Below are 23,349 nucleotides of genomic sequence, written 5' to 3' on the forward strand. Positions count from 1 at the left end.
GGCCAGTAGAGCCATGCTATGCTGCCCAGACAGACCTGGCAGTACAACAATACATTAATCATACAGCAAGTATTTCAAGGGATCAATGGCTAAGAGGGTCACAAAAAACCCCTACCTTTCACTTCACAATTTAAGCTAAACTGCAGGTAGGAACATTTGAGAAACTCATTGCTTCCCAAACTATTTAATCTGTGAAATATCCACATATCTGAAATCAGACTACTACTAGTTAAAACTTGTAAAAAAATCTGCAAGTCCATGCAACGGCAAGTAAAAACAGAGGCCCAGAGTACCAGCTGATTAAATTGCTCCAGCATATCTCTATGGAGTCCTCTTAAACCTCCACTGATGGTTCTTGCCTTCCAGCCTAGTAGTGCTCTGTGAATTCTGACACACCAAAGAGTGTGTAGCACCCTGACACAGTGTGATCCAAGATAAAGGCTCTGTCCTTTGTGACACTGTGACATGTGACACTGAGAACAACAGCGTACCAATCCTCCCCCACAGTTAATGAATTTACATAATGGTGGCATGAAAGCCAAAGACTCCACTGACCTGTATAATACACAGGCATGGACGTCTCAAAGTCTCAGCTGACCTGTAGTATATAAAGGCATGGAAGTCTCAACAGCTCCACTGACCTGTGGAATATACAGGCATGGAAGTCCCAAAGACTCCACTAACTATGCGAATTATCATCATGTGCGATATATCTATATCTTTGGCTTACATGTGTTGTTGAGCCCACTAAGATGTAGCACCTATAAATTAAAACCAGCTGGACTTTGTAGCATTGTGTTTATAGATTTAGTATTTAGTCCACAGACCTGCTCTATTTGTGCCTATCTGGAATAGAGTAGACTTGTTCATTCACTGTATGAATACCTAAAATGTGCAGAGGAGCTCATTGAGTGAATTTGTCTACCAGTGTGAAATTCAAAAGTCTTGGTTTCCCCACTATGGAAGAGTCCCACAGGAACAAGCACAGACATTTCTGTAAGCCCCTAATGCATCCGGCACTGTTTCACCGAGGACTGTAGGTAAAGTTAGATTATGGAGTTAGAAGTCAGAGTTGTGCTTTAACTGACTACTACTGGAATATCACCTGTGCAGTTGCTCTGTAGGAGTGCACAGTTGGAATATCACCCGTCTAGTTGGAATATTGCCTGTGCAGCTGCGCTGTCGGTGAATGCAGTTGAATATCACCTATGCAATTGCTCTCTAGGCAAGTAGTAGGAACATCAACTGTATGGTTGGAATACAACCTGTGCAGTTGCTCTGTAGGTGTGTGCGATTGGAATATCGCCTGTGCAATTGTTCTGTAGCCGAGTAGTACAGTTGCAGTTGGAATATCGCCTACATAGCTGCTCTATGGGTGAGCACAGCTGGAAAACGGCCTGTACAGTTGCTCTGCCCGTGAGCGTAACTGGAATACGGCCTGTGCAGTTGCTCTGTAAGTCGTTCCAGTTGGACCGGCGCCGATACCTTTGCTCTCTGAGCGAACACGATCCCCTGGCGCCCTGCCTCATCACTCACTCGGGATCAGATAAAGGCTCTCTCAGTATCGCTCCACCTCTCCTCTCTCTCTCTATAACTCATGAGAGAGGAGGAGTCAACGGGAGATAACGCGGAGAAGCCGTCGTCAGCACCGCGTACACCCCATACAGTCTGGCATTTCAGACCCTGTAACCCAGAGCCCCGGTCAGAAAGATAAGGGCAGCAGCACTGTGCTGTGTATCTCTGGGAAATACCACAGTGGGCCTTTCGCTTTCAAGATGGAAAACGTTTCACATTAACAAACATTTTAGCGGGGTTAGGGACACTGAACACCCTGGCCCATTTGTTGATCATAGTGTAAGACTCCAAACAAGAGGGTGGATGTGTGTGTGTGTGTGTGTGTGTGTGTGAAGAATGCTGATGAGTATATCTGGGGATCAACCAATTAAAAGCAGTTAACAGTTGCTAACAGTCTCAGTGTAAATGTAGTTGACACTGTAGACCGAAATCTATCTATAAAGTGAGATGTCTTTTAAAAATATCCATTAGAACATTACTAGGAGGAGAGTGCGACCTGGTCTCTCTGTGTACTTAACCCAGACACACCTGGTTGCCTCACTGTCTTCAGGTGAGAGCACAGTGTTAGGAAAGACCGGAGGAAGGAGTCTGCAAGAAGACTGGCTAGTCTGTTGACTCCGAGTGTGCTCAGTGAGCGCCACCGGACATTACCATGACAATGCTGCCCGCCCCCAGAAGTGAGAATTCCTCCCAGGGCAACTGCCTTTCACCGAGGGGGGCATAGCAACACTTAAACAGCCTCTCCTTCTGAAAATGATGGTCCACTCCAACTGGGATGGATTCATCAAACTCCCCCTGTATGAGTCAGGCATTACCAATCAACCAGGCAGCCCAAACTGCAGCCAGGCATTTCCAATCAATCAGGTAGCCTGGATGACAATCCAATCACTTGGGCATCCCTGACAGAGCACAACTGAGGACCACAGACAAGACACAGCAAGGGCTCCGTTACTGAATCAACTAGGCTCAGCAACAGAATCAGTCCTTATAAAGTACATTACAGGTTTTCACTACTGTCACCCTAACACTGTTATATAACTACAGCTCCAACATGCCTTTCGCTGTTCCATTGTGTATAAATGACGGAGTACCATTTCTCGGTAATGTGATCTCTGGCGTTGGCAGTTCTTGAAAGAGATGCCCGGAGTTTTTGTGATCGCAGCCATACCGTTCATGCTAATGCTAATGACATTGATGGCACAGCACTAGCATTTTAGCAGAGAACGTGCAGACACCGCAGTGGTCTCAGTGTGGTCACTGTCATTAGCTGACCGCGTGCTAACGACATGTCTTGGAGGGCGGACTCCCTCCCTCTTACGCTCGCCCGAGACGAGCGCTAATATCTCGCGTTAGCGTTCCCGCTCCCGCCGGTGACCACCGAACGCGTGTAATATTACACTCCGCTGCCCTCGGCTGATCGCAGGCTCTTTTCCAGCCCCTGACGTTCAGACAAAGGCGCTTTTGTGCGAGGGAGACCGAGAGGAGGGAGAGAGCTTTGCCCGAGCGAACAGGTCCCCTCCCCGATGCAGCCTGGGAGTCCCCGTCTCGCGGAAAGAGGTACGGTCTGGGTGTGTATCCCTCACCCCCAAACCTGCTAATGAGGCCACAACCCTGAAACTGCCCTTCAACGGGTTAATCAGGCCCCTTTAACCGGGAGAGTAGCTCTCCCATCCACACTGAATATTTCAGTTCCCATCCATGCTGAATATCTAAACTCTTATGGTTTGTCCCGTTCACCAGTTTCATTCTTTTCCTCTTTGTCTCGTGTCTCTTTGTACTGTTCATGCCAATGGAAAAGCTCAACCACACTAACCACTTCAAGTCCCATCCACACTGACCTTAAGTCCCACTTATGTAGAGCGTCAAGAGCTACACACACAAAACAACTCAATTGCTACCCACAATTGAATGGTCCCGTTCACTCTCACCTGGACTCCCATCCACACTCAGCATAAAAATCTCATCTGCATTCGACACCTCCATTTGCTTCCGCACAAAATGTCTGAATTCCCATCCACACTGAATGGTTCCAATCTCACATTGGATCTTTTTTTGAGGCTTTTACACTCTTCAGCTGAACCAGCTGAAGATACGTGTGTCAAAGGGACAGGGATGAAAGGGTTTGAGAAGGTGATAGATGTACATTCCACCACCTCTATCATGTACCCTCAGGTGAGGGTCAGGGGGGGCACCTGTGCACCAGGAATGCAACTGGCTGGGCCCACTTTCTCCTGGGCCTTGAGCGAATACAAGCCCGTTTACAAGCAAACACCTCTGCCTAATCCTGTACAAGCCATTACAGACATGCCCAGGGCGCTAGGACATCTCGGGACCTCGACCGAGAGAAAGGAGCAACGGCTTTTACATATCACATTTCACTTAACACCCCTCTGCATACAAATGACTAACATCCATCAAGAGGATTTACCTGAAACTACAAAAGCTCTGCACCTCGGCGCTCCAGAGGTATGCCGAAAGGGACTCACGGCTGACTACTACTTGGATGCAATAGTCAATGAGCAGGCTCTGCAATTCAGAGTCAACAAAGAAAGTGCAATTTAAAGGAATGCTCCGCTCAAGTTCTCCTTTCCGTCTTCCAAGCGTACACACCGCTGATTACAGTGCTAGATAAGGATTACTTGTCTGCTTGGCAGAGGCTGTGAGCCAAGGTGTCTTTCATTGCTTCTGTGTGACATATTATCCCTTTGTGCAGTCACAGGTTTACTGAAGAGGTTCAGATTAGGAACCTTGGTCAGGGGTATAACAGCAGTACCCCAACCCTGGGTGCAAACCTGCAACCTTTTGGTTACAAATCTAGCTCCCTGATCTCTGCTCCACAATGCTACCCCAACTGATGCGTTTTAGTCTCTGGGATTCCAAGTGAGGAACTCCCAGTGACCCTTCTGACAGCGTCTGATGGATCTGCCCAGCCTACAGCCTGAATTCCCAGCAGCCTCCAGGACTCCAGCACAGGTAACAGCCAAGGAAGATCCCCAGCTGCTCCCCCTGTCCTGGAATTCCGAACTTCAGAAACACCCAGTTCAGACAGGACCCAGAGAGGGAGGACAGATAGAGGAACTTCTAAAAATTCACTCAAAGTTCTCCTCTGGGTCTGAGAAAATCCTGAAAGCACCAGCTTAGAGTTCAACCTTATAAAAGCCTATGGCTCTGTGTGCACCTGGTACTGTACATGCAACTTTCCTCAGGTTCATTTCAGGATATTTACAGACATTCCCCCCCCAGAGGAATTAAAGATGGATTTTGTGATCCAATCAGATGAACATGCGAAACGCTAACGGCAAGGTAAAAAAAAAAAAAACTGATCATTTTTCAGACAGCTCCAGGTGCCCTGTCAGCAAGAATGCCTCAGATGTCCAGACACAGATTTCCTCAAATAAGCCAACGGTTAGCTGAAAATGACTCTCTTGTGCAGCAGAACGCACGGGTGAGTTATCTCCTGCGTGACTCAGCTGCCTTTGATGTGGGCATGACGGCACAATAGATCAGCAGAAATTCCATCAGAGGTATATCATGATGTCGCTCGTAGACTCTGTTGCTCAAGGAGACCATCGATCATGTAAAGGTCTGACCCGTCCAGCGTCGCTGGGCCGGCTGAGACGCCCAGAAGCACTCCCGCCGCCCTGCCTCTGGCTTCTCCCTGCGCCTGCTCCGTTTCAACTCTCTCTGCAAGATTAAACACGAATCAGATTCCTTTCCTGCCCATTTAACAGAGGGGGAGAGAGAGAAAGGAGGGGGGGGGGTGGGGGGTGGGGGGGCGCTCCGGCTGTTATTTCAGGTTAATTGGCGTTCAGGTTGCCTTTCGGAGCGCGTGTCGGCTTCCACGCTCAGTGCAACGCTGCGTGACGTGGGGAGGTCTGTGTGGCAACCCGGGCGGCCGCAGTGCGATAGAGACTCCAGCTTGTCCGGCCTGAACGCACTGCAGTTTGCCCATAACCATCCATAACTCATTTGAGAAAGCGGACGGACAGTAGATTTAGATTTAGAGGCGGGCTCCAGCAGAAAGCGCTCTTGGTGTAGTCTTGCATGCGTGTGACCCAGACAGACCCTGTAATGTAATAACCGTTTCTATAGACACCAAGGTCAAATGTAGAGGCTGCTGCAAGTGCCGCAGGAACAGACAGAGAGAGATGAGGTTTCGCTGCCTCTCAACGCGGGAATGCCACAAAGTCTGGGAGCGAGGAAGAGAGGGAGAGACCGGGAGACTCAAGAGCAGAGAGGCCTGAGATAGACTGTTGCAAGCACCCCTTTTCGGGGCAGCAGTGCAATGTAGTGGTCAAGTAACCAGGGGGTCATGGGTTCAAATCCCAAATGTCAGTACAGAATATTCTGCATAACTGAATAATCGCATCAGTTTCAAACGCTTACATTCGCACAGCGATGTCCACACGTAACTATGCAGAATGATGACCATGGCGGGTCAACTGCAGGGTTTAAGCCTCAGATTTGCACCACCAGACTGCACTCTATTAGGAGCGAACAGCTGTGCTTAATCTCTTCATGGGGAAGGGCAAAGACGACATGTTTAAAAACCAATGCACAATAGAAGGAGCTGATTCTGACACAGAGGGAGAAGAGGTGCTAGTGTCGTTGGGGCTAAAGCAGTTCTTTGTTTTGTTTGAATTGTTCACTATAGGTTTTTGAATTTTTCCTAGAGTGTGGCTTTAGTTTTGTTGCTTTGGATATAGTACTGCTCTTTCTCTTATCATTTTCTATAAATTCACATCTATAGAATCTAAATCAAACTTGCTCTCCCCGTCTCTACCTCCCTCTACCTCAGAAACGCCTGAGTGGCCGATCTGCACGCTCATCAGTAATCCACCGTGACGCCTGGGGTCAGAGGTCATCCGCAGACACGGCGGGCAGCACGTCCACACCCGCAGATCCGTAGCACAGAAGAGCTGTGATGTCAGAGGTCAGGGGTCATCGGGATACAGTCAGAGTATCAGTTTACCACTATCTCTGCTTGGAGAGCTTTCTGTTGTGACAACAGGCTCACAAAGGCTGTTCATAGTGTCACTCAAGGTCACACCTGCTGCACTCTCATAGTCTTGAGGTCACATGCGTTTCCACCACCAACCAGTGCACACGCATATACATTACCCCCAAAACACACACACACACACACACACACACACACTCATCAATCAGCATGTCTGTCTAAATAGAGCATGTAATTCATTCTGCTAAGAATCTACAAGTATATGAAAATGATCAGCAAGAAACAGGAATGACTAAGTATTGATAGTTGCTTAGTAGGGGACAGCCAGAACTGGAGATCAGCTGGCAGGAGCAGCGGGAATGAGCAGCAATGTGAGGCACGGCAACAAAAGGACGGCGCAGTGAGTCTGAGCAGCAAGCAGCAGCTGGCACACAGTCTGTCAGGACTCTGAACACATGCCACTGCATCTCACACTTCCTGCTGTTCCCCACAATCCCCCCACGCCTCAATCGCAGCCTCCTGTATCCCAAAAGCCCCCACCAGCTCAATCAGCGCAGGTCACAGTGCCTCCTGTATCCCACAATCCCCTATGTCTAACCACTGCGCACACAATCACAGTCCCCTGTCTACACATGATCCAGTGATCCGCACACTACACATACACACACTCTGCACACAAAGTGTCCCATTTTCACACACGCTCCTATGATCCACACACAGCATACACACCGTCCCTTTCATACACATTATTTCCAGGAATACTCACACTGCACCATGCTCATATTTCCAAGTACTCCTAACACAACACACACACACACACACAACCTGCCCCATAATAATGTCAAACAGACTCCTGGTCTCCATCTGATAAACATCTTCACCTTATTGCTGTTATAAAAATGATTCACCTCTTTGGCATGGATTTATTGGCATTTGAGGCACATAAACAGCCCCTCATTACAAATGATACGGAGGCATAAAACCTAAACAAAGCCACCAGCAGCTTACGGCACAGGAAAGAGATAGACCAGCAGGCAAAGACACTGTCTATGTCCTGTTATATCAACAATCACCTGCGAATAAAGCACTTATCAGTCAAGCATGACCTAAAAGAAAAGCAGCCAAAGGAAAAGAAGACAAAACAATCTCCAGGACTCTGTAGCTTTCCCTTTGTGCCCACATGCATTCTGGGAAATGAGCCGTCTTGCTTACATTAGGACCTGTATGCAAGGCAGTGCCACACACCGGTAATTTTGAAAACGGGATCAGCAGAGCGGGTCTGAAAGAGCCTCCACACAGTCAAGACTCTCATGAGGGAGAGACAAGCGCACCCCAGACTGCAACCGGACTGGACTATGCAGCTGTATAAATGGATAACATTGTAAAAACCTGTAATCGTTGCAGGTCACTCTAGACAAGAGCATCTGCTAAATGCCAATAATGTAACGTAATGTAATGACTGAACATGGAACACTGTAGTATATCCCCGCAGATCATATCCTTTGATAAGATTGGGGAGGAGGATGATGTCAGGAGAGTTGTGTGGGAAATGTGGGAAGGCATCAGCACCGCTGCAGTGAGGGTGGAGCTGGGCCCAGCCCCCTGTCCCCCTCCCCTGCTGTGCACCTATCAAATTCAGGACACTTTCACACAAGTATGGGTCCCTTAGCAAGAAACAACCCCTCACACTAGCTCTTCTACCTATACAATGTAGGAAGGAGATGCTGATTATGAACATTTATCTATACGGCTAAATGTCATAATATGATAAAAACATTAATATATATGTCTTCAATGATCCCTGTACAGACCCTTCAATACAAAACAAACACACTAGAAGCTATGACTGTATCAGTAAGCAGCAGGACAGTACATGACCATTAAGGTTACATAAGGAACCCCATTTTCGGAGGGGGTTAAAACATTCTGCATTAACGCCCATCTCCCTGCTGTTTGTGTGCCGTCACCTGACACCCTGACACCCGGAACTCACTGAACCGACAGAGGATCAGGTGCCATCTACCTGCCAGAGTCTGGCCATAAAATCCTCACCTTCCTGTTCCCACGAGTGTCTCTCTATCCCAGCACAGGCCTCGTACCCCTGTCTACCACAGCAACAGCCAGTCCCAGCCCTGGAGTGCTGAAGATATTGCTGGATCTTCTCCAGTTTAAACAAAATGACATTTTGGGGCCGATTATTACAGTAAGCACGTGCATGTGACCCTGTGTATTTGGTGAAATGCTGAGAACATCCAACGCATAGTCATCCTCATTCAGTTACTGTAATGGCTGACCCAGTTACATGATTCCTTGGATAGAAAGAAAGAAAAAAAAAACCAGACAGTACCCAGAACCTTGCTGTCTACCCCGGCTATAGTGACTGATGTATTGTAGTATAGTTGGCTTTCGTTGCCTATTCAGATTGCACAAGTTAACTTGTGGTTGGGCTTGAATGGTGTTATGCTCACACTATCTGGTCTGAGAGTGTCATTAGCCTGGTCTAACACTGTTGCTCATTTAACTTGAATGGATACACTTCTGTTCTCTAGTGCTGGAAGTCGCTCTGGATAAGAGCGTCTGGTAAATGCATGTAATGTAATGTAATGGTATAACATTTTACAGTTGATTCCTAATCTGACTGCCTGGTGCAGCTCTCTCAGCATTTGTGGGGAAGTTTATGACTTCAGAGTAAAGGAGAAATGTTAAAAATGTCCCGTGCAGTTTTGGGCCCAAACTTGGCTCGGAGTGAGACGCAGACGAAATGGCCACAGGGTGATATGCGGGAGGTGAGGGGGTGGGGGTGGGGGGGGTAGGGGAGCAGGGCGTGTAACAGCACGCTTTGAGCTCTGGCTGGCAGGAGTGGGAAACTGACTGGAAACGATCATTTTGCAGGAATCGCTTTATTTTCTGACACGTGATTATCATCTCATCAAGATGTGAGGCAAGAGCCGAAGGCGATCTCTGAGAAAGGGAGCAGGAGCCTTGTGAATGCCCCCAATGCAAGTTCAGCCAACAACACAGAGGTCTGCTTCTTCGCCCTGTTTTCTGATGCCTTGGGCCAAACCAAGGGGTCATCACAGTTATTGATCAGTGGCACAACAGAAATTTGGGAAAACAGTGACTTCTGAATTTTTTCCAGAATAAAAATAGCACAGACTCCCCTCGGCTAAGGGAAAAGCTTGTTAAACGTTTGAGCAACATTAATGAACTCGCAAAACAATCCACGACACAATATTTACGCATCCCGTCCCTCTTTCTGTTCTTTTTTCGATTTTGCAGGGAAGAGAGACTGCTGATATGACTGGAATGCTAGCCTTCTTTATCCTGGAGCAATCCGCGAGATGGATGACACGAATATGTCAGGCCCTTTTAGTGGTAAAACCACTGGCTCGCCTAAGAACCAACACAAACAAAGGTCTAAAGAGCAGCCATCTGCACAAGCTGGAGCTGAGGGACAATCTGGATGGTGGACTAGTATCAGGGAGCTGATCCAAATAAGATCCATTGCTTTGCATGGTTACACTCATAGGCATGGCTATTGTATGATTCTCTCCCTGTGAAAACTACAGCAAGGATTCAATTTAAATGCTATATAATGTAATTATTTCTTCTGAATGGGCTCCAACATAGTTGTACAGTGTAGGCAGGGAATGCGTGAACTTAATTTTTCAGACAAGGACAGCTTTTGAGACTTAAAAACGCCAAACTAATAAAAATGAACGAGGCTGCCGTAAACCGGTCCTGTCCAGTTTCACCTGAGCCCAGAGGGACGTCTCCACTGCCCAAGTTCAGGGGTTGAAAGGTCATGACACCAGCGCTATTGGTTACCAAACATCTGACATAAGGGTGTGTCTGAGATGGAGGTGGGGGGTGAGGGGTGGAGGTGGGGGTGGGGAGCGCATTAGTCTGGGCTTCCTGTAGGGCCACAGGGGTCACCGTCGCCACGGCGACCACAGTATCACCATTGTCACGGATGAGTCAAACTGGACGAGCCCATTTAATAGCAGTGACAACCGCCCCTTTGGGGGCATTAAGTGACCGTGAGCATGGGCACTCACACGGGGGCTCAGCTGCACCTTCATTTCAAAGGAGACACAAAGCTGATTTAGGGAGTCGGCCTCTGTGGGACAGGCTCGGAGAGGTGACACTGTAAATGAGTAAGGCCTGATCAGGGCAGTGTGAGAGCGCAGGGGCGCTGTGGCTACAGTGGCCTGAGGGGGGTCTGTGTCCCCAGAACACACCGCTGTGTCAATGAGTGAGAATGGCAAACCACAGACCAAGAAATGCAGCGCAATGAGCAGACGCAGTGTCATCAAGGGATCATTTCTAAGTCCTTAAATATTACATACGACCACATATTATCCTATGACAATCTATGTAGGTTGCTCAGGATGACAGCATCTGCTAAATGACAGTAATGTAATGTAGCGTAGTTTCATCTCTGTCACAGTGTCTCTGTCTGGGTCATTATGAGGGAACGGTGGGTGTGAGCAATGTGTTTCCTGTTCTCTAATGATTAACTTCTGAAGTCTGGAGTGGTAGAGAATTATCTGTTTAACACAAATTCGTTGCTGTTGCATACAACCACACCGTAAAGACAGAAATGAAAAACACCAAGATTCCATCTGATTAGATAGGGTTCCACGTTACAACAGGCAGGAAGGGCTCAACATGGCATTGAACTTTGACACGCAAGTCAGTCTGTCTGCTTTGTTTAACATGTCAGACGACACTATACATAATTTGACATGACAATCTCAAACTCCATTTCCTCTCAATATTAATTGCTTATATGCCTTATTGCACAAGATTAAACTGCAGGCCTGTTAATTTCAAGCCAAGTTTCATATTGACAGTGACATCTCTCAATAAGACTATCCCTGGGAGAACCAGGCCAGTGAATGCTACCAGGGCAATTACACAAAACCATACTCATCTTAAAGTCTACACGACTCCTTTAACTTCAAAAACACCAATAAAGAACACTACTGATTGATTGATTTATCTGTCATGAAAGCGGTTTCTGAAAGACCGGGGAAAACACCCCTAACCGCTGCTGTAAACCACCAGCACTGTGATACACCACACAAACGGGGGAGAAGCTGCAGAACCAGATTTAGTTACAGCCTGGAGCGCATGCACACACACAATGAACACTTGAAGCACCTTGGCTGGCCCATGCCGACTGCAACCTTTCAAGGAATGCAATCACACAGTAAACGAGCAGACAAAGCGGCACGTTTCTGTAACACCGCGCAATACCATTCTCACTTCAGAAGGCATTTAAGAACAGCTTTTCAGAAATGCAGTATGTCTTCCCTCTAAGGGTAAGGTGGGCAGAGCTCTTACCTGTGACGGACACCTTCATGGTGGCCTCCAGGGCTCGGTTGTTGTCCAGGTCCTTGCTCAGCCGAAGGTCACCGGTGTCCTGGTTCAGAATCAGGAGGCGCAGCTCGTTCCCCTCCACAAAGCTGTAGCGGAGCTTATCCGAAACGTCGGGGTCGTGCGCCGGGACCTTCCCGATCACCCCTGCCGGGAAGCTATTGGACTTGTTGGTGACATAGTTGTTGAAGATGATCTCGAAGTCCCGCAGCACAGGGGCGTTGTCGTTGACATCCACCAGGCGGACGCGCACCGTGGCCCGGCTGACCAGCGGCGCCGATGTCGCCTGGACGACGATCACGTACTCCGTGCGGGCCTCGTAGTCCAGGTCCACCAGGGCCACGAGGTCCCCGTTGAAGATGTCCAGCTGGAAGACCTCCGGGACATTGCCCTCCACGATCTGGTACATGATGTCGGCGTTGGAGCCCTCGTCCGGGTCGGTGGCCGAGATCCGGGCCACCACGGAACCCACAGGGCTGTTCTCCTCCACGAAAATGAGCAGCTCGTCTTTCTCGAACACGGGCGCATTGTCGTTGATGTCCAGCACAGACACATGGATGTCCACCGCCGCCTTCAGAGGGGGCACGCCCCTGTCCACCGCGTAGGCCTTCAGGTTGTACGCCGCCGTGTTCTCCCGGTCCAGCTTCCTAGCCGTCCGGATGATGCCGGAGTAGGGCTCGATGAAGAAGTCTCCATCGCCGTCGTCCCCGCCCTGGAAGGTGTAGCTCAGCCTCCCATTGGAGCCTGAGTCGCGGTCAGAGGCAGAGATCTGCAGGACGCTGGTGAAGACGGGGGCATCCTCCAGCACACTGCCCTGGTACACGTCCCGGAGGAACTGGGGAGCATTGTCGTTGGCGTCCAGCACGATGATCTCCACGTACGTGGTGTCCGACTTCTGGGGGATGCCGTTGTCGCGAGCAATGATGGCCAGCGTGTAGGAGGCCTGGTCCTCATAGTCAATCTCCGTCTGGGTGGTGATGGCGCCCGAGTCTGGGTCGATCTTGAACTGGGGCACGTTGTCCTCCATGACGTAGGTGATGCGGGCATTCTCGCCCGTGTCCTCGTCGGTGGCACTGATCACCACCACAGTGGAGCCCACGGGCTTGTCCTCGCTCACCAGCACCTGGTAGTTGGCGCTCTGGAAGACGGGCCGGTGGGTGTTGGCATCGGTGACGTTGATGAAGACCTGGGTCGTGTCGTAGCGTGTGCCGTCTGAGGCGGTCACAGTCAGCACGTACTGCCGCTCCTGCTTGTAGTCCAGAGGGAGAGCCAGGGTGATGAGGCCGCCCCCACTCTGGCTGGTGATGGCAAAGCGGTTCCGTGTATTGCCACTGGAGATCTGGTACGTCACCACGCTGTTGGCGTCCCGGTCGATGGCGGTGACCATCAGCACACTGGTGCCCACTGTGGCATCCTCGTTGATCTTGAGCGAGTACATCTTCTGCGTGAACGTGGGGACATTGTCGTTGACGTCCAGCACAGTGATGCTGACACTGGCCGAGGACGACATGGCGGGCGCGCCGTGGTCCCGCGCCTCCACGCCGAAGGTGTAGAACTCGGTGGTCTCCCGGTCCAGCTCGGCGGCCACCGTCACCCAGCCCGTGCTGTTGTTGATGGCGAACGGGAAGCCCGGCGGCGTGTCCACGAGCCGGTACGCCAGCCGGGCGTTCTCCCCGGAGTCGGCGTCAATGGCCTTGATGTCAATCACAGAGTAGCCGATGGCCACGTTCTCCAGAACGGAGGCCTGGAAGGGCGTGCTGACGAACATGGGGGCGTTGTCGTTCACGTCCACCACCTGGATCACCACCATCCCTGTCCCGTTTATCAGTGGCGGCCGGCCCCCATCCTGCGCCTTGATCCGCAGGTTGTACTCCCTGTTGGTCTCGTAATCCAGCGGGTTGATGACGTCGATGACGCCAGTTGGGGAGTGGATGTAGAACTGGCCCCTCACGTTCCCGCTGATGATGCTGTAGTGGACCTTGCCGTTGATGCCCTCGTCCTTGTCGGTGGCCTCCACCTGGGCCACCCTGGTGTTGACAGCCACGTTCTCCGGCACCTGCACCACGTAGCGCTTCTCGCTGAACTGGGGGTAGTTGTCGTTCTCGTCCTCCACCGTGATGTGCACCGTCACCGTGGCGCTGCGGGGCCCGGGGTCTTTGCCCTGGTCGTTGGCCTCCACCACCAAATGGTACTGGGTCTGTGCCTCCCGGTCGGGCCGGACCCGCGTCCTGACCAGCCCGTTCCGGGGATCGATCTCGAAGCCCGCGTTGGCCCCCTCGCCGTTCACTATCTTGTATATCATGTTGGCGTTGGAGGGCGCATCCCCGTCCGTGGCCCGGATGGTTATCACCTCGAACCCCACCTCCACGTTCTCCCGGATGCTCACCTTGTACTGCTGCTGCTCGAACACGGGCGTGTGGTCGTTGGTGTCGCTGACGGTCACGGTCAGGTAAGCCGTGGCCGACCTCGGGGGAGTGCCGCCATCAGTGGCTGTCACCTTAAAGACGTGCGTGTCCTTGACCTCCCTGTCCAAAGGCTGCAGTGTCGTGATGCTTCCGGTCTGTGGGTCGATTTGAAAGTAATCGTTGGATCTGCTGTAGAACAACGCCTCCATGCCATACTCGAGCCTGCCGGCCTCTCCTGCGTCCGAATCGATGGCTTTGAGTGTGATGACGCGGGTTCCCGCCGGCTCGTTCTCCGGGACAGACACCTGATAGTTGGGCAGCTGAAACTGAGGTGCGCTATTCACGCTTCTTTTCTTTCGTTTCCTCCGCGGATCCCGTCCCGCGGAATGGGAGTCTGTAAACAGCGCTTGCTTGCGCATTGTCGGTGACCGCAAGCTGACGCGCAGGGAGACGCGGTCGCTCCGCGAGCTGTGCAGCACGCAAGCGAAATCCACCTGGCTCCTCTGCCCGGGCTGCATGCATACATCCTCTCCCAGTTTCAAACTCCCGTTACTGAAAGCTATTTTCAAGTCCGTTTCTGCGCAAGACCAACTGGAAAACTGTAAATTCCGACTGAAGGCAGGTAAATGTTCATATACATTCACGAGGGCATGACCCGAAGAAAAGCAGGAAGTCGCCTCCAGGCTGGAAAGGTAATTAACGTAAATATCTGACTTACCTGTGGGCTTCTTTCTCTTGAATTTAATAAAGCAGTCTTGTCCGTGTACATACACATTAAAATGCGTCAAAATGAAATTTTCAGATGTCACAGACCTGATGCTGAAATACAGCGGCGCTGGGTTGCTTCGACAGCGCGCACAGTTCACTTTTCGGGACAGCGCCAGGACTCCGTCTTGGCTGCCTATCTGCACAAAGTCCTGGATGCATTTCGGAGTTGAAGTCATGTCGATTCTGTAAATCCAACCGGTTCCGAGTGATAAATTCGCCAGAACGGCCCCTGGGTGTGCTGTATCCCAAAGGTGTATATCGAAACATCCCATCAGAGGAAGGTGGAACAGAAAACCAACCCAGATCCAGTTCACTGGCAGTTCCATAGTTTAAAAGTCTTAAGATCCGCACCGCACCGCGAAAACACCCCCGAAAGGTCTGCTAACCCACCTTGTCCCAGCTCATCGTCTTGCTTTTAGCTTCCGTTGGACGGTGTTGGGGTCCGAAAAAAACACCTCAATGCTGTATCCGAGGAGCGGAGCCTCATTATTTCCACGTTAAGTTTAAAATGACTACAAAATGGCTCCGCCGCTCCCCTCCTTCGAAAGTGATTAGCATAAACCTGTGGCGTTCGTCCCACGGGGAACTTTCGCAGTGGTCTTTCTCATGGAAATTCGCGAAGCTATTTGATATTTGAATGGTGCAGCGCTTCATCTGTCTTTCGATTCAAGTTGGTTAACATGCATTGTGTTTTAAATTCATTTTGTCATTCCAAAAGTCATTTGTCACTGAAGCTTCCTCTGTTTTCTAAGGAATTACAAATCTCGTGGAGATTTCTGCAGTGATAAAAACATTTTAATAAGAATGGAAATATATGCACCTAACCTCATACAAAGTAAAACTTACCATTGATAATAATTAAATCTCAGGAAGTATAACCTCTAGCATGTGTTAAAGTCGTATTTGTATTTATTGTGAAGCAACATTGCTGTTGCCAATTACAACAAATGTTTAAGTATTGAGGTTATGGAATTCCATTTAGTCCTACAATTGTTGCGCTTTTTGGTGGTTTTAATTAGTAAAATAACGCTGGAAATTTGAGATAAAACAGTTCAATCCTTCCGGTTTTGTATGGTAATGTGTTGTAATTCTAGATATGAATATATTCAAACTCGCACATTGTTCTTTGAGGAGGTCCAGTGAACGGGTTAATCAGCTGTAACCCAATTTACCCGTTCACCTCACAAGTGAATAAAATCCAAACCACAATCTGCACACATCTAAACAAATCAACTTTTGGCGCAATGCGTTAACGACTCGCAGATTTCTGGAGTACAGACAGTGGGAAATGGGAAATACAAACCAAAATTAAGCATAAATAATAATTCCCAAATGAACCTTATAACAAATTTTGTCAGTATTTTTCTTGTACATGATTTTGTTAATATTCTCATCCCACTCATACCTTAACGTTCCTTTCGACAGTCCGTTCTCATCTTTGCCATAGGTGACTTGACTTATAGTTACATGGCCACTTTCAGGGTTGTTTTTCTATTTGTGGTATGGCACTGTGGCGTTATAGTACAATTATTAGGCATTTATTCCCAGACCCACATCCAGCAGTGTAGAAAAATAGACTCACCGTCAGCATTTTTGTCGAAAAAGTGGCTTCTGCCATAGGGGGGGGGGTGCTAATGGTACCCTCCACATTGCCCACGAGAGAGTGAGTATTTAGGCAATCGAATCACAATCGTCATAAAATATACGATGAGCGCCCTCTAGTGGTACGACGGATGAGCTCAAAGTTACATTACATCATTAGCATTCAGCAGACGCTCTTATCCAGAGCGACTTACATCAATTACAGGTTTTTACAATGTTATCCATTTATACAGCTGGATATTTACTGAGGCTGTGGTGGGTTAAGAACCTTGCTGAAGGGTACAGCAGCAGTGTCCCCGTGGGGAATCACAGGAATCACCTTTTGGTTACGAGTCCTGCTACACTGTTGCCCCAGTCAGCACTAAGAAACCGCTCTCAAGGCGCTACAAGAGCAGCCATTCTGCAATTACAGGACAACGCGCTGAATACGTCAAGTCAAGTCCATCAGAGTCACAAGCCGTCATCTCCGAACAGTCAGACTGACTGCAACGGAGACGGCAGAGAACTTTATGGGCATACGGGGCATACGTTCTCATTCAAGGTCAACATGCTTTACAGCAGGCATCTAATTCCTTTCAGGGAGTAAGGAGGTGAAGTAACCTTTTACACAAAGGGTAGGGATATTAAGCTAATGTCCATTTTAAAGTCTTGCACGTGATATATGTCTACATTTGGAATACACACAATTATCATAACAAAATACAGGACAACTGACACAAAGAAATATCAGAAAACAGTAAAGTAAGACTTATGGTTTATCAGGAGTTCTATCAGAAAATGGTCAAGTACAATTCCCACGTCTACTTGAAATACTGTCATGTGTCCCTCTAATGAACCGATATTTACGAGACTCCAACAGCTTCAGTTGCCTGTTCAAGTTAAGCTAAACAATTTACACATTGTTTCCCTAGTCCACAAACGGCAATGTAAAACAGTATGAAAAAGGAAAAAAAAGGCACTTTAAACTGTTCATTTTGATATATATAAAAACGTGTTTTCAATTTACATTAAAGCTACTGTAAGAAAATGAAATCCATTTTCTGCTCCTCACCAAATATGGTGAACGGTATCTTGGACACCAATGTTGTTGTTGCAACCAGAAGAAATTAGACACATATTCTAAACGCTCAAAATATTCAATACACTGCAATGCATGACCATGTGTGCCGAATATTTATACAAAACAGTATGTTCACTGTTAAACAGTACAGACAAAATGATCTCTCATACTAGAGTAAAACCTCTCAATATGTTTGTCCAGTACATTGTTTCCCTAGTAATTACAGTCACTCTCCCACATCGGATGTGGTTATTTATCATTCAGCCCAGTTTAAGGAGTAGTTACACCGTCTTATAAACCTGGATCTGTGTTTCTTCAGCTGACGGGTTCTGGGGTGCAGTCGGGGTCAGAGGGGGCACCTCTCAGGCGGTCTCGGCCCAGCTGCAGGGTGTATTCTGTGGGGCCCAAGCGTACGATCTTCCCGCTGCCCAGACACTCATCACCCTTATACAGCACTGCGAACTGAGAGAGAGGGAGAGGAATCACTCATCACACTGTGAACTGAGACAGAGAGAGGAATCACTCATCACCCTTATACAGCACTGCGAACTGAGATAGAGAAGATTCACTCATCACACTGATACAGCACTGCGAACTGAGACAGACGCGTAAACTACATGATGCCCACAGACTAAAAAGACTGGCAGGACCTTCACAAGACCTTTACACCCTATTGCTTCAATATGGTTTAATGAAGATTAAAATCAAATGTTAAGGTATGCCATGTAGAATTTTTTTCCATTCTAAGGTTCCTTGATGTTAGGCGTGCGTCTGTGACACTCACCTGGCCAGGTGTAAGGGCTCTCACTGGCTGGATCATGGTTATCCAAACGGACCCGTCTGCATTCAGAGTCACAGTGCAAGGACCTGGAGCACAGAGAGCTCGTTACATTACACAGTCATTGTTAGAGAGTTACACCATTACACAGTTCCGCTCTGTGTTCCTTCTATCAGAGGTAATGAAACATTCTGGTGCTGTCTACATTGGTATGCTATTGGCTGCTTTCTTCAGCCAAGGCCCTTCAGGAACCTTCATGATAAGACAGCAAGTCCTCACACATTTACTTTCAACAATGGCAAAGACAAAAATTGGCAGCATTAACCGCAGCTAGCTGAATATCAGCTCAGTAAACAGAATATCTGTGCTGGCAGTGGTAGCTGGTCATGTGACTCACTGAGAGGCATCTGGTGCAGGAAGCGGAAGTGGCACTCCATCATGCTGCTGCGGACCAGCTCGGCCGGCGGCTCCTCGGCGATCCAGTGGAAGCGGTCGGTCCGCAGCGTGTCCCTGAACAGCGCCGGGTGGTTGGTGGTCGGGGCCTGGGGAACAAGCCCTGAACTGTCAGTTCCAATCCACGGTCGGAGCTGAGGGCAATCACGACCGCAAATAAATCACAAACAACCACTGCAGGATACCGACCCGAGCTTTCTCATACATGCAGCCTTCTCCAAAGGTCACTGAAATATGAACTTTCATCAGATACTGCTCCTGTCACTAGGGGGAGGATTCTGATTGGTGAGTGAAGGGTTGGGACATTATCATTGGGGGATTTCCATTGGTGAATGTGATTAAAGCCCCTCCCTTACCACGAACACGTCCCCCGTGGTGATGTCCTTGTCCACCACGAACCAGGCATCCCTCTGTCCCCCAATCCTCGCCCTTTGCCCCAGCGTCAAGGTGAACCAGCCTGAGAGAACGAGTGAAAAGGCAAGCATTCAGGTTTAAGCAACAACCACAGCTGCTCTCTGAAAAGAGATCAGCAGTCTCCCTTACAGTTAGGATTCACCGTACACATCACAGCAAAGCTAAATATTTAAGCTCTTGGAAAGGAGTGACATGTATTTGAAAATAAACCCTGGGGAAATTTTTTGGGTGTTTGGCGATACCAAATAAACACCACAATTATGCCTCTTGCAAGGCTGTTTTGTTAAGACTTGGCACGTCCAACGAAACACTTTCCCTGGGTTTTCTCTGCCCCGAGTCTAACCTTTTTGTGTGCAATTTTAATTTTGTATTGCACTGGATAAAAGCATCTGCAAAATGACTGAATATGAATGTAATATAAATGTTTAATCTGCCCATAGCGCTAGCCTAGGTGGCCTTTGATGAGACATGAGGGAGTGCATTTTGATAATGCATTTTACACAAATAAGGGTTACCTTTGTGTTGTCCCATGATCTTCCCATCTTCAACTGAGACGAAATTCCCAGGCTGGGGCTCCAAGTACTGATTTAAAAAAAATCATTACAGGAAACTTATGAGGCTTGAATATAAATCTGTAAAATTATTACACCTGAACAGTCTCAATTTGTGGCGTTTATTACACTTCACAATGACCATAATAACTATGCATTGAGGATTCAGACATTCATTCCTGAAATATATCTTGGCCTCAAACAATACTTTTGCATTTGGACAGTATAATTCAGAGGAAGCTAATAAAATCTGTTCTCACACTGAGTAAGATCTACTCACTCTGTGAAATAGTGAATACATCGTGAATGAAATTGGGTTTACTTTTTTAAGGACATAAACACCACTATTTGCGTCTCCTTTAAAGAAGGCAAAGTGACAGTCATGCCATGCCAATCAACCAGACCCTAGCAGTCTAATTAAAAAACATCATGAATCACCTGTTTTAACTATAGAATTACAGACAGGTTAGGCTGGTAAAAATAGCCATTTAAATATTGCAAACCTAAAAATAATCCATCTATTCCTGCAGACACTTTTGGATATAATTCTTGCAATGTCCTATAATGACAATTAAGCGGATCTATATACTGTCTTTAATTCGGAGGGGTAACAGTACCTCTAGTATGAAGTCCTCAAAGTTTCTCTCTCCAATAAAACAGATCCCCATACTCTGCAAGAGAGAGAGCATTCATTGGAGACTCAAGCTAATCCTTAAATGAAAGTCAATTTCATCATAAAATGATCCATTAAGCTGTTGAGTTATTTCTGGCAATAAAGATCATAAAAAATAGTAGATTAAAGATTATAATTCAACATGTCTGAGTGATCCGATCATAAAATCTAATGTACTATAAACAGTCCACAAGTGCTCAGGTATGAACCAGGGGACAGCATTTTGTAGATCATACCAGGTATACTTCAACAGCCCTCATGAGGTTGCTGTCAAATAACAATTGGTATGTCAAACCAAAAACTTCCCCTGGGTCACACAGACCCATCACTGACTCTTTTTAAAGCAGAGTCCCATTCTTATAGTGCAATACAATAATGAAATAACTTAGATAAGAGTTTTCATTTGGACAGCGGCAGACGAGACAGACCAGCCTGAATATGATAATGAGTTATATTTCACTATTTAAGTAAAGGTCAACGCAGTCAAATCATGTGGAAGAAATATGCAATCATTACTTCCTTCTTCTTCAGGACATGTTGGAATCGTGCTTCTGCAGCCATCTTCTTCACATAGTCCTTGGTGAGTCCCGCAAGTGGGAAAACCGTCCGCCGCAGTGCACTCTGGGAGATCTGACTGAGGAAAAACGTCTGGTCCTTCAAGCGGTCAGCTCCCTGATACAGTCTGGCAGCTTCAACAGAGACATAGAAGGATTAAAACCAAGCAATGGCCGACGGAGAGCAAATATACATAATCAAATAAAGACCATGAGGAAAATTTCATTGAAAATACTCTCAATAAGAACTGATGGATTTTATGGACAAAATAAGCTTTGATTACAAACAATAAACTGAGCCAATATTACACAACTTAGAAGACAGTGACAGCACATTTAAGTTGCTATAGTTAATATCCTATCATATGTCCTATTAAGGAATATTGACCGTAATGTAGTCGCTGGTTCACAAAGTCAGCATAGAAAGAATGAGACAGAGTGCATTTGAAAACGCCTGCTTACGGTTTCTGATCTCAAAGCGATCTCTGAAGAGCGTTTTGGGTGAGGGAACATGCCTCTGCTGAAACACCTCTTCATCCTCCTGGGACGTCCTGGCATAGTGGCCTGTCGCCATGGCGTCAGCACCTGTTGGCGAAAAGATGGCCTTCACCTTCCTATGCCAATTAGCTATAATAAAGCGTGATCAAGACAAAGGCAATGAAAGAATAACAAACGCTTGATCTCTCAAGAAATCCAGGTACTCTAACCCAGCTGATTGGATGTAAATGTATATGGCCAATAAATGAACTGACTGGATGTAAATGTGTATGGCAAATGTAAGAATGGACCAAATATGGAAGGGGTCCAATCAAAAACTAACATAAGCGTGACCCTCCAGGAAGACGATTATGTTTAAAGTTGCAAAGCAATCATCTCGCTGCCTTGGGACTCCACACTGTCACCTACCCAAGGTGTTTATGGCGTACTGGAAGAAGTGTTTGAATTTAATGTGCTTGTTGCACATGATGTCTGGGTTGGGTGTCCTCCCCTTCTGGTATTCCTTCAACAGATTACTGCAAAGAGGAACAATAATGTGTGAAATAGTGTGTGAATATATCAGAGCGTGCCGCAAGCGTGATAAAGTATTTTCAAAGATGATTTTGGCATTGACGACAACACAAGCTTCATATGCATTTTAAGCTACATTTTATGAAAGTATTTTTAGTTTCTCAAATTTATGAGAGCGTTTTATGCCCCTGATTCTCTATTATTGTAACACTGCGAAATTGTTGAAATTGTCAGTTCATTCTACTGGACTGGGAAAATGCAACTTGTAAATACAAATCCAAAATATGTGCCTGCGTGGTGGGGTAGGTTATTTGGTTACCTGAACACTTCATGCCAGTATTCTTTCACGTAGGAGACCTGGTGAAAAGGTATGTCCAACATCTGGCACACTCTGTACGCATCTTCGCAGTCTTGCTCCGAGTTGCACACGCCTCGCTCATCCAGAGAGTCCCAGTTTCTCATGAACACGCCGGTCACGTGGTAACCTTCAAAATACGCTTTACTGTTAGTCTGTCTGCAGGCAACACTGTCATGTGACTATGCCAATACGCTCTCATTTATTAAATTTACCATCTATCACGTCAAATAACTCGTTAACGTGCTTGCTATCTGATTAATTTCCACCAGATTAAATATTTACGTTAGACAGGTTCAATGTCTATCTATAGAAATCGATAACAAATAGTACAGTACTACAATTACGCTAAAAACGCTGATCTGACATAACTGACTAGCATGCTGGGTCTTTGTTTTCTACAAAAATACTAACCAGTTATACTTAGCCTGGTAAAATAAAAAATAATTCGAAACATGCAAAATTCCACTGTCTCGTTAAATTCAACTTACTTGCCTACCTGTAACTAATATACAATAAATATCAACCAGATAGCCAGCTTACAGGACAATATAAGGTCTAACAGTTACCTCTCCGCTTCAGCAGAAGGGCAGAGACAGAGCTGTCCACACCGCCTGACATCGCACATACAACGTGTCTTACAATACCCATGATTCATACAATAATTTAATAAAAACAAAATTATTAAATTCATGTAGGTAATACATGTAACTTTATTCAGGTAAAGGTACCGACGTTTCACGCTGCTTCAAGGAGAGCGCCATCTTTGAAAGTGCATCAAAAGAAAGTGTCCCACTAGAAACAAATAACG

The 23,349-nt window shown here is 47.3% G+C and overlaps 2 protein-coding genes across 2 annotated transcripts in view; both read right to left on the bottom strand.

The window, feature by feature from the left end:
- celsr1a (cadherin EGF LAG seven-pass G-type receptor 1a) overlaps positions 1–15,461 on the bottom strand; it is an 81,710-nt gene extending 66,249 nt beyond the window's left edge. Inside the window, exon 1 of the mRNA XM_036519723.1 lies at positions 11,885–15,461. Coding sequence (XP_036375616.1) covers positions 11,885–15,416 — 3,532 coding nt within the window. The 5' untranslated portion in view covers positions 15,417–15,461. The remainder of the gene's footprint in view (positions 1–11,884) is intronic.
- Positions 15,462–17,491: 2,030 nt separating this feature from the next.
- On the bottom strand, positions 17,492–23,290 carry trmu (tRNA 5-methylaminomethyl-2-thiouridylate methyltransferase). The gene is made up of 11 exons (XM_036520383.1): positions 23,108–23,290; positions 22,503–22,668; positions 22,082–22,188; positions 21,638–21,760; positions 21,138–21,310; positions 20,566–20,619; positions 19,913–19,979; positions 19,340–19,440; positions 18,928–19,072; positions 18,537–18,619; positions 17,492–18,214 (listed from the first exon to the last, which is right to left on the bottom strand). Exons 1-11 carry the CDS (start codon positions 23,187–23,189, stop codon positions 18,068–18,070), a joined length of 1,248 nt encoding a protein of 415 aa, XP_036376276.1. The 5' UTR covers positions 23,190–23,290; the 3' UTR covers positions 17,492–18,067.
- Between the last annotated feature and the right edge of the window lie 59 nt (positions 23,291–23,349).

Source organism: Megalops cyprinoides, chromosome 25 (assembly GCF_013368585.1).
Source record: "Megalops cyprinoides isolate fMegCyp1 chromosome 25, fMegCyp1.pri, whole genome shotgun sequence".
Lineage (NCBI taxonomy): Eukaryota > Metazoa > Chordata > Actinopteri > Elopiformes > Megalopidae > Megalops > Megalops cyprinoides.